The 12,252-nt window shown below is 42.4% G+C and overlaps 1 protein-coding gene across 1 annotated transcript; it reads left to right on the top strand.

The window, feature by feature from the left end:
• The first annotated feature begins 9,834 nt into the window (after window positions 1-9,834).
• Window positions 9,835-11,459, top strand: LOC119909226 (putative nuclease HARBI1). Its single transcript, XM_038727332.1, has 3 exons — window positions 9,835-10,000; window positions 10,501-10,971; window positions 11,139-11,459. The coding sequence occupies exons 2-3, from the start codon at window positions 10,571-10,573 to the stop codon at window positions 11,359-11,361; spliced, it is 624 nt and encodes a 207-aa protein (XP_038583260.1). The 5' UTR covers window positions 9,835-10,000; window positions 10,501-10,570; the 3' UTR covers window positions 11,362-11,459.
• The last annotated feature ends 793 nt before the right edge of the window (window positions 11,460-12,252 follow it).

The following is a 12,252-nucleotide window of genomic DNA, read 5'->3' as shown; positions in this document are numbered from 1 at the left end:
CATTTGTCAGATTGTAATTCACACTTGCTTTTTAGTTTATAGATTGCTTTCTTATTTTCTTTGTGTGTGTTTTTGTGCGCAGGGGCCAGTGTTTTATTCCAGCTATCTTCAAAAAAGTACCAGACACAAGAGGCAGGACAGATAGTTTTTGGGGATGCCTATCTGGCCCACCTGTGAGCCCAAGGACTGTTATTCAGCTAGGAACTACAAACACAAGACAGATGGCTCTATGATAATAGCTGACATTGTTTTACTGTCTATTCTTTTTTATACATACATCCTAAACTCTCTGTTTCTCTCTGTCTTTCCTCAGGTACACTCCCCCCTGGTCCTAGGACGCTGCTGGGCCTTTGAAGGTGGGCGTGGACATTTAGTCCTCGTCCTGTCCCAGCTAGTCACCAAAAAAGGTGTCTTCAACTTTGTGAAGCTGCAAGTCGAGAGCAACTGGGGCCATCCTGACTACTCGTGTCTGTACATCTTCAGGGTCCATGGGTAGCTGGCAGGCTGAAGACTGGAGGACTAAAGGAGAAGAAGACCAACATCTGAGTGCAGAGCAGAGGATAAGTATATATAGAGAGGTGAGTATACAGTGAGGAAAATAAGTATTTGAACACCCTGCTATTTTGCAAGTTCTCCCACTTAGAAATCATGGAGGGGTCTGAAATTGTCATCGTAGGTGCATGTCCACTGTGAGAGACATAATCTAAAAAAAAAATCCAGAAATCACAATGTATGATTTTTTTAACTATTTATTTGTTTTTCCTCATTTTCCTCACTGTATGTGAAGGGGAATCAGACTCCACACATCTAAAATATTAACAAATGTGTGCATCTTTAATGGGTGGGAAACCAGTGAGGTATGATGCACTCCTACCGGTTGGGTGGGGAATCTGTGCAGAGGCGGTGAACCTCGGTAACAGTGAACCCTCATCTCTGCCAGGTGAAAATAAGCTGCATGTGCATCAGAGGAGATACGTGGCTGTCTACACTTATTCTTTAGCATACAGACAGCATCATAATAATTGCATTTATACTCTGATAAAGACCTCACGCATGCACAGGCTTGCCTACATTCTCAACCATCAAATTCCAGCAACAGGGGTATCGACGACCCGGGCCAACGACCCCACTGAGGTTAAATAGCTAAGTTTCCCTGCCAGTCAGTCAGAACTGAAGAAGTCCTTTGGATGAGGGACGAAACGTCTTCCAGTATCTTCAACCAAGTCCAGTTGCCCTTGACTTTAACCTTCGTTGGATAACTATGACCTGGATGACTGAGAATCTTCATAGACATCTATTGAAGGTTACTGCATTACAGCAAAAAGCACTACGTAACTGTAATTGCATTACTTTTGTAACACATTACTAGTTGGGAGTAATGTGTTACAAATGTAACACTGCTTCTGAGGCAGACAAAAGTTGCTGTCTAGATTATGAAGCTATTAAGTTAACTAAGGTCAGCTAATAAACATCAGAACCATTAAAGTTATAATCCACGTGTTAGCTAGCATTATATTGGCTTTCGGCTTCGACCAAGAATTTTCATTTCGGTGCATCAGCCTGTCGCAGCCGTTAAAATAAATGGGGTTCATTTTTCTTATGTGAGGCTGAATATTATGAGCAGTTTGGTACACTGCAAATTATTTCACAGGATGGGACTGTATATTTCACAAGAAATTACAGTATTATCACTTCACACGCTTTTACTGTGACATTTCACAATATTATACCGTGTTCAGAATTTTATTGTGAAATGAATGCAGGCGGGGCTGTTACAGGAAACTGCTGTGAATTCAGACTTTTCGAGCTGCGTCATTCGGAGCTTTCGCCTCGCTCATCCCGATAGACGGTTAAGTGACTGTAAGTGTTGAAATGTCACATTTTGTCAACTAAATGACTTTGAAATGACTGTTTGATATAGCAGAGCATGTTATTTAACTGTAACCAAATAGCTAAGTTCTGTTGCTTTGTATGTTTTTGTAGAGGAGTTAACATAAGTTACAAAGACAGGCTGTATGCAGAACCGCCTACTACTGGCAACAGCAGTATGCAGTATGAACTGTATACTGCAAACTGTATGAGGTTTAGTATGTAGTAAGAAAATGTTAAATAGATTTATTTTGCAGCATGCTACACCAGGCTTTGCTAGTTTCCGGTGTTCAAAATCGGAACAATGAGAGGAATATAAAGTAATTACGCTTAAAACGTATTCTTTTAAAAACATCGTATGTAACAGGGCTGCAGCCGAGCTGTAGCAGATGTTTGCTTCGGTATATTGGTGCATAAATAAGAATTATATAAAATCATGTACTATAACCACAACTGTAACATTACACTAAAATGTAATGTCTATTTAGAATAATGATAATAATAAAGGACAGCAGTCCCCTTTCGTTCCACTATTGTTGTTTATTTTTTTATCAAAGTGCTTCTAAGTTACACAAGCCTGTCCATCAAGAGCCAGATGTGTCTTTATTTAACGTTACTACATTACTCAGAATGTAAAGACAGAATAACAGCGGAACGAACATGTAAACTGTCTCACAGCTGCGGGTCTTTCCTCTCAGGTTGTTGCTGGACTCATCTGCTGCGTTGGCTGCAGAGGTCTGTGTGGCTGTGAGCTCCGTGAGCTGGCGTGAGGACCAGGGGGCTCCGTGAGCTGACTGGCCGGATCGTTAGCTAACCCCGCGGGCTGGCTCATTAGCTTCCCCCGCTGCATTTGCGGAGCTTCTCAACCCCGAAAACGTTCGAGCACATTCTCGATTCGTCAACAATTTCCCTAAAATGCCGATATTTAAAATCTACACAGTTGATTTCTCACCTCAAAACTGTGGAATTAGTGATGAAACACGTATGGAAATTGTAAAACAAGTTCTGTTGTTGTCCCCTAAAGAAAAGACGGGTTGTTGTTACAGGTCTAGCGCTTTGCATTATGGGCCACAGTGCGCGAGGTAGACTGGTCCGATGCATACTGCATATTTTTCCCGAATCAGTACGCCAACCGGGTATTTTTGGCATACTGCATATTTTTCCCGAATCAGTACTCCAACCGGGTATTTTTGGCATACTGCAGATTTTGCTTTTGTTTGCATACTGCTGTGATTCTCAACCTTTTTTGGGCCAGCTCCCCCCTATCTATTATCCAGGTCCCTTACCCCCCCATCAAAAAAGATGTTTGCAATTTGCCCTGAATATTGTTGATTTTTTAAAAAACAAACAAACACGGAAATGTAACAAAAAAGCCATGTGAAAAGTAATTATATTTAACTAATAAGTGGATTTTCCTCCCAGAAACTGTGTGTGAAGCCAGATACTGTTCTCTTGGATGGGGCACTTAATAAGTGGGGGGTATGGGGGTCCCCCCCAGAAGATTTTGAGCATCAACACTTAATTTCCTGCATTCTGGTGAAAATTTTTCCTCCAATTTCTGCCTTTTCTGCACCAATTTATGGTGGCAATGTCTAAAAATTCAGGTGGCAGGTGACAATTCAAAATATTATTATAATAGAATATAATCTAGTGAGGTTCTCTGACATTCTTATTGCCTTTAAATATTTTTCTCCTGTAGATCAGCTTATTTAATATCATCCCTGCTGAGTCACACACATGATTAAGTCTTTCCTCCTCTTATGTGGGGAAGTAACCTATTTAAATGTGTTTGTGGCCCCTTTTCATCTCAGTAATAAATGAATCTGTTTTAATTCAGTTATTGACTGGACTTTATTAGCTCATGTGCTCATAACTTATAACTCAGTGTTTCCTAAGAATGACAGTGTAACTGTGGCGCAGATACAGCGTGCTAGCCTCGAAAACCCAGCTGTATTCTAACATTAACTTAGCTCTCCTTACATGCTTGCTACTAACTTTTAATAGCTGGGTCTCCGACATTGACAGCGTTGTGTTGGACAGATTTGTGCAGCTGTGTTAAGGAAGGAGATCGAGGGACAGATGAGAGAGACGAGCCAGAGGATGTGCTGCGCAAATATGCGCTGCCTGCAGCTCAAATACGAATTTAAATAGGCCTAGTTAAAAGTCTCGTACAGTTGCAGTGGACTAAACTGGCAGGTTTTAATGTGGCAGACCACAGTTTTTTGCAAGTACTTTAAAGTTAAACTTAAAGAAGTCAGAGTATCATCTGTAAAAATTTACCCACAACTGACTAAGTTTAAACTCTTATTGTTGTGAATCTTAAGTGTAAACTCGCCTTAGAATTTCCAACCAACAAACGCCCCCCGAAAGCAGCTCAGCGCCCCCCCTTCCAAAATATTGCCTCCAGCGCCCCCATCGTCCTCAGAACGCCCCTTGAGAAGCACTAGCATACTGTATACTACATACTACATTTGGACCAAATCAGTACATACTACTAGTACAGTAGGCGGTTTCGAATACAGCCATAAAGTTAGTTAACTTAACGTTAGTGGTTAATGTTAACTTTACTCATGGTAGGTTTGAGCACCCAATTTTTTAAACAAGAAATTAACAGACACTTGTTAATTCTAACGTTACTTATTAAGTTAGTAACGTTAGAAATGCTTTTTCGTCTGAGTTGTTTTCAAGCCTCATATTTCTAAAGGTGTTAAGGTATCCTTTAAGTTATCTGTTAACGTTAGCTTTTCTTAGTGCTAAGAGCCTGTCTTTCCCCACTATATTTTCCCCCACAGCATTTGGTGCAGTGCTTTTTTACGCTGACAAGACCACTGGACAATGAAGTTAACGTTATACGGTAAGCTGTGACCTTAATACATTGACCGTTCTTATCAACCAGAGAAAAATATATTGTAATGGATAAGGGCAAAGATAAAGTTTGACAACTTTAATCTCAAATTAGTAACGTTAGCTTGTAATTTTCTCCCCTGCGGTGTATGCATGTGATACAGAGCAACCGTTGCTTTTCTTGTCAACTGTAAAATGAACTGCGCATGTCCATTGTCTGATGGAAGTTAGTTTTCAAGTCAACGGTCTTGTCTGGAAAATTCCACTGCGGGCAGTTAGAGTGAGTGCTGCTGTTAGACCAAGCGGCACTCATATTTGTTTTTGAAAATGCATTAACTTAGCTTGACAGTCTGAAGAACTAGGGATTTGTAGCTGTAAGATACACGTTTGTAAGAACTCGGGTTATTTGATTTTTGTGTCTGACGATGTTTGTATTTGTGAGCTAACGTTACCTTACAGCATGGTGACAAGACTGACGTTACAGGGCGGTGAAGTAACTTAAGTTATCTTTCTAGCTAAGTTACACACACTTTCTATTTTAAGATTGACAACCTTCGTAATTTTCTCTGGTGCTGGGTGTGATAGAGAGCAGCCGTTGCCTATCTTGTCAACTGTAAGGAAAACACACAGGGCTTTTCCTGGCTCATAATGGGCCTTTGGGTGGTGACTTTGCTCGACAGTAACATTAACTTAAGCATGATCGGTGCTCGTACAGTAAAGGCAGTGCGATACCTTATGACCGTAATCTATGCATTTTCTTGTTATTTCTGACCATTTGATAAACAAAATATATCCACAACCTGGAGGAGTAAATGTGTAAATTAGTGTATTAATAAATATTATAACATTAAATAGAAAGTATAATGTCAGTACAATTATATATTTACAGTTTACACTTTATTTGGATAGTATTCCTACAGATAGTTTATTAGTTGAGATTCAGCTTTTTTACACAAAACCGTTTTCTGATATTTTCCTATAATATTAATTCCAGTTGGACAAAACAGCAGTTTAATTTTGTGGGTTGTTTTCAGTCATTAAGTTACTGTGCAAGAAAAATGCTCTTCATGGTGGTTAGTCTCTCATTTTTTTTTATGCTGTAATAATAACCGGACATACAGAACAACACGTTCAACATTTCTTAAGTTTGCTGTAGTTCCTCAACCTTTTTGTAATGTCCCGCCTGCTCCAGGCTGTGATTGGTCATGAAGTGACTTTGACGAGCAACTTTAAACACGCATGAAAGGCTCCTGATCTCCCTGCGGAGATTAGCAGGAAGGAGAGAACGTGAACAGGCGAGCGTCACGTAGCACCCAGAAAACCTAATCTGGAGAGGGCAGAGAAGAGAACCGGTGCCGGAGTAAAATGTGAAAGTGCTAGTACCGGTTAATACAGCTTCATGGAGGAGCGTTCAGGCGCAGTCAAACCAACGCAGCAGCTGGTTTATTAATCCAGCGCCAGCTGCATGTGTAAAATACTGCGGCTGTGAATGTGAGGAGAGGTGACTGCTGGAAGACAAGACGTCGTATTTAAGTTTATGTTCTGCTTGTTTGATAAATGGCTATTAAAACACGTTCGGAGGGGATTTGAAATGCTTTTTTCCCCCAATTCATATCATTTTGGCGCTGGTGATTTTCCTTTGGCGCTTGCTAAAAACATCTCTTTGCAGGAAAAACCCTGAACGCATGATTGGCTGATTGGATAATTGCATGAATAAGCAGGTTTACAGGTGTTCCTTATAGTGATAGCTAAATTCTTGGTGAGTGGACTGAGTACTTCATACATAACACATGATCACAATCTAAGTTTTACAATATGTGTACTGACTAAAAAAAAGATAAATCTATGGGTACAAGATATGGTAACAGTTGAGTCTTAATCTTTTCTTATTCTATATTTGCAGGTGTGTGCCACAGCCACTGACATTGAAAGGATGGTAATGCTACCAAGCACACCAAGATAATGTTGATGTCTTCTTAATTTTTTTTTAATGCATTTCACACCATCAAGTCATGCTTTTTTGGTACTGATCCAGCGAGTGTCTCTTTGCTGTGCACACTCATCTGGTAGAACTACACTTTTGTCCTTTATCCCTAACTTCCTCAAAAACATTATCCCTCCAGCTCTTAATCTCCTCCTGGCTAAATCAAATTGTAAACAGTGAATTTGTTTTACATCTTCACATCTATGTGTGGAATTGTGAGCTCTCTGTTGTGGTCTGATCTCAGCTCCAGTAGTTACTTCCTTTTCCAGCGAGTCGAGAACATGTTGAGGTACCTGAAATGAAAATGTCAATATTTAAAATCTGGTAAGGACGCCTCCAGGCACGTCCAGCTGGGAGGAGGCCTCAGGGAAGATCCAGGACTAGGTGGAGAGATTATATCACCACACTAGCCTGGGAACACCTCGGGATCCCCCAGTCAGAGCTGGTTAATGTGGCTCGGGAAAGAGAAGTTTGGGGTCCCCTGCTGGAGCTGCTGCCCCCGCGACTCGACCCCAGATAAGCGGATGAAGATGGATGGATGGTTTTCTGAAAATGGCTGATTCTGATTTTCTTTCTTTCTAAGAACATTAACTAAGAGCATTCACAAATATTTTCATAACTTCTCTTTAAAGAAAAATTATTTTATTCATACTCTGAATCCACACAGGGAAAGCCTGCACCATATTGAGGTAGTCTAGTCAATGCTTGTGCTGACAACAGACGTGCCACAGCGCGTTCCAGAAGCAGCTCTCCACTAGTATGGTGAGTATATTTGAATTTGTTTCAGGTGACATAATGAAGCCCAGTGCATGGATGCTGTCTGCGGAGGGCCAAGTGGTCATAGGACCTCACCAGGACTTCGTCAGTGGTTTGGCTGTCGTTTTCGCCAGCTATTACAATTTAAATTAGAAGTATGCTGAAGGTGCTTCATGCACTCTGGAATTTATCTAAAGGTAAATGTCTACGTTACTATTGTGCTTGAGGGCTTGTTGAAAGTAGTTATGTTTGGGTGTTTGTGTTTGTGAGCAGCCCAGGACCACAGCAGGCAACTGCTAACGTGCCTCCCTGAGAGCTGTATTATAGACTCAACACGTGTCTGTGCTGGAGACCAGAGAGGAAGCCGTTTTAAAAATTGTCCTTGTTCAGTTCTGAGTACTTTTGTAGATTTGAAGTTAATATTTTGTTTGAATTTTAGTTCAATTTTTTACATGCTCCATGCTCCGCCCATTATTGTTTTTCCCTCACAAGGCCACGCCTCAGCACCTATGACAGAATGACAGAATTGTTTGCACTTTGCATTTGCCCAATCGGGGAAAGCACCCTCACCCCGTATAGCCCCCGGTGCATGCATTACATGCCCCTCTCTGTCAATGGCACAGGCTAGTACCGCTCAGGCTACTCTGCCTAGGTAAATCACACACCTGCACTTTGTTGATTGAAGTGTTTGTAATGAAAATGGTTTTCAGTTACTGTTTCTTTAAATGGCTGGTTTTTATCTGAACCACAGTAATGTCACCTTGTCCAGACAGAGATAAGTTTAGCTCTGTCATACAACAGCAGTGACCCACTGAAAGCTGGGGGGGACTGTTTGGGAAATGCCACCTTTATCATCCTACCTGAATGAAACGGCTTTCCTTGTGTTTATAGGTGTTTTGGGGCATTAATCCAGAGACGGGCACAAAATCGAAGAGACAGCGAGGAATTGATTCATGTTAAACTGGAGGTTACGATGTCTTTAAAATTCAATTGTATGTATATTGCGCCAATTGTTTTATAAAGTAGGTAATTATGAAGTTACAGTGAAGTTACAGTTAGAAGTTACAGTTAAATACATGAAATCTAAAGCAACATACTGCTAAATCACAGTACTCTACTGGTCATTGACTATGAAGTTACAGTTAAATACATGAAATCTAAAGCAACATACTGCTTAATCACAGTACTCTACTGGTCATTAACTGAAGTTACAGTTAAATACATTAAATGTTGCTTTAGACGTCGGCTGACGTACGCTGACGTACTGCGGTAAGCGTGTTGACTCATCCGTTTCCGGTGCTTGTGTGTTGGCAGCGTGTTGTGCTGCTCTCGCTAAATACCAGTTAAATTTGTTCGATTACTGCGGCCAACTGTCCACTAAACATTTATTCTTACAATAATTTTGCCTAAGCACTCACAGTTCTTTCCATCTTTTAGTGACTGCTGTTCAATCTCATAGTTGTTCTAAAGTTTTGGTAGCTGACGCTACAGTACTTTAGCTCAGCCGTTAGCGACATTAGCTCAGCAGCTAGAGATGGCTTCTCCTTCTCCCTCTCGCTCTCCTACTTTCTCCTGCTCTGTGTGTCAGATGTTCAGTTACTCCTCTGCCTCCTTTAGCAGTAATGGTACGTGTAACAAGTGTAGTTTATTTGTAGACATGGAGGCAAGGCTCAGTGATTTAGAAGTCCGTCTCCGCACCTTGGTAAATAAGTCTTTAGCTACTGTAGCTAGCCAGTCCCCGTAGTCGGTGCGGAACGGCCTGAGTTAGCCTGTGGTAGCCGTCCCCCGGGATCTCCTGAGCAGCCAGGAAGGGGTGGCTGGGTGAATGTCTGAAGGAGGAATAGTCGTAAGCATTCAAAGCCCACGGGTAATCACCAACCTCTTCTCGTTTCTAACAGATTTTCCCCACTCAGCGACACACCAGCTGAGAAACCAACTGATCATTGGCAGCTCCATTTTGAGAAACGTGAAGTTAGCGAAGCCAGCGGCCATAGTTTAAGTGCATCCCTGGGGCCAGAGCGGGTGACATTGATTCTTATTTGAAACTGCTGGCTAAGGATAAACGTAAATACAGTAAGATTGTTATTCACGTCGGCGGTAATGACTCCTGGTTACGCCAATCGGAGGTCACTAAGATTAATGTTGAGACGGTGTGTACATATGCAAAAACAATGTCGGACACTGTAGTTTTCTCCTGACCCCTGCCAAATCTGACCAGTGATGACATGTATAGCCGCATGTCGTCATTCCGCCGCTGGTTGTCGAGGTGGTGTCCAGCAAACGATGTGGGCTTTGTAGATCTTTGGCAGACTTTCTGGGGAAGACCTGGTCTGATTCGGAGAGACGGCATCCATCCCAGGAGCAGCTCTCATTTCTAGAAATCTGGCCAAGTTTATTAGTGGACCAAATCTATGAAAACCCAGAGTTGAGACCAGTCGAACACACTTCTCTGCTCCTCCATTTCAGGAGTTACTTAGTGAAGATCCTATGTGGACTCTTAAACATCTGGAGCCGGTTGCACCAACAGGGCTTACGCCTGGGCTTAAGGTAAGTAGGTCTTAACTCAGCATTCTAAGTCCGACCTAATAGTTATGACAGTTGCACCATCCAGGCTTAAGTCCTCTTCTCGCTAAGACCGGGCGTAAATCTTACGCCTAGTCAGTAGCAGGCGTAAAGTAAAAATCTAGGAAAGTTTCTATAGTAACCACTTGATAACTCAGCAGTAAAGACATGGCGCGCCTTATACACAGACTTTACAATGAGCGGGCTTTTAGATGGGAGAGAGTTATTAGGGACAGAAGCAATCCATTGGACATTTACAATGATGAGGAGCTGATTCAGAGGTTTCGATTTTGTCGGAGAGATATATATGAACTTGTTGAAGAGCTGTCACCCGACTTACAGTTTGTGTCGGATCACAACGCAGCATTGACACCCGCATTACAGCTGTTAATAGCGCTACGTTTTTATGCAAATGGTGCGTTTCAAAACACTGTTGGAGACATGATTAATGTCCACAAATCCACCGCATGTCGGGCCATCCGCAGAGTGTCACTGGCACTGAGCCGTCGCCTTCCACGATCTGCTCACCTCCCCACTGAGGCCGAGTGTGCGGTGATGAAACACAGATTCCTCCGGGCCTCTGACATTCCTGGTATTGTGGGCTGCATCGATGGGACTCACATCCGGATCCAAGCACCATCTGATGTCAACCGCAAGGGATACCATTCAATCAATGTGCAGATTGCTTGTGACGCCAATTATAACATCTTTAATTTGGTGGCAAGATGGCCTGGATCTACCCATGACGCACGCATCCTCCGAGAGAGTGCGTTATACCAGGATTTCGAGGCTGGAAGAGTAAATGGGCTGCTTCTCGGTGACAGTGGATACCCACTGAAACACTGCATGATGACTCCTATAATTGCTCCGAGGACTGAGCAAGAACGACGGTATAACACCATCCACACCACCACTAGGTCCCTCGTTGAGCGGTGCATCGGAGTCCTCAAGCGCAGGTAAAATTCCTTCCGCAGTGTCTGTGCCGCTATCCATGGTGCTGATATAGTGTGGTCACTAGATCACTGAAGACTATATAAATAGACTAGGCCTAGGCTATATAAAACTCGGCAAACGTGACAGATTTAGGTTTTACAGTAGCCTAATCATTAATTCTTTTTTCTAGGTTTCATTGTCTTCATGGAGAGATGCGGATGCACCCTGAGCAAGTCTGCACCGTAATAGCAGCGTGCACTGTCCTCCACAACATCTGTGTCACCAAGAGGATCCCTCTCCCTAGGCAACACCACCAGCCGGTGCCGGAGGAAGGTGCCGACCCTGTGGACCATGCAGGGCATGAAGATGTCGGTGGACGACTAGTCCGTACACGTATTATTAATGCTTTATAAATGTTATAAACTATTGCTTCACTTAAAATAATTCTGCCATAAAAAATAAGCCACAAAGAAAGTCCAGTAGGTTTATAATAAACTCTTTTTTTAATTTACATATAATTGTCATTGATTCATTGCACACAATTTGCCATTAGGCTTATTTACAGAATTACAAAAGACCGCCCATCCTCTTCAGAAATAGGCGAAGATGACCTGCTTATCTGTTGTTGGAGCAACTGTATTTCTAATGATATTATTTGTTTTTCAAGTTCCAGCTTTTCCTGCTCGGCCTGTAATTTCTTTGTTTCAGCCTCCACTCTAACAATTTCTTTTTCAAGAAGTGTCTGCTGCAGATCTTCCAGCCTCCTCCTCTGTTTCATCGGCGGTGCACCGCTGCTGCCTTCATGAGTATTTTGTGGAGTGACTTGGGCCTCCGTCGAGTCTGAAAATACAGAGAATCTGTCATAGGCCTACTGTTACCTGACAACTACTAAAACTGTTATTGGAGGCTACTCCAATATATAGGCTACACACCTTCACAATTCACACTCTCGCTTGAGTGGTCGACATCCATCTCTAGAGAGACAGCAGTTTCTTCCAGATCGGTACCGCCACTTTCCGCACCGACCAAACCAATAAAAGCCGGGGAATCCTCTCCAAAGATATCCACAATTATGGTACTGTACACGGAGGTTTCTGGGGGAGGACCCCCGCCGGTCGGGTGGTGTTTTTTTGAAGACAAATCTTTTTTTGCTTTGCTCAGGAGGTCTTTCCACTTTTTCCTCACATCGCTCTCTGTCCGAAAGCAGCCAGAGTCAGAGCAATCGTTAATCGCCTCCGTTATCTGTTTCCATGTTGTTTGTTTCTTCTTCTTCGTTATTGAGTTTGATTGCTTGGCAGTCAGTG

The sequence above is a fragment of the Micropterus salmoides genome, unplaced genomic scaffold, assembly GCF_014851395.1.
Source record: "Micropterus salmoides isolate LMB-PRFRI ecotype aquatic unplaced genomic scaffold, ASM1485139v1 Ms_hic_scaffold_18, whole genome shotgun sequence".
Classification (NCBI taxonomy): domain Eukaryota; kingdom Metazoa; phylum Chordata; class Actinopteri; order Centrarchiformes; family Centrarchidae; genus Micropterus; species Micropterus salmoides.
This window is presented reverse-complemented; position numbering and strand designations above follow the sequence as displayed.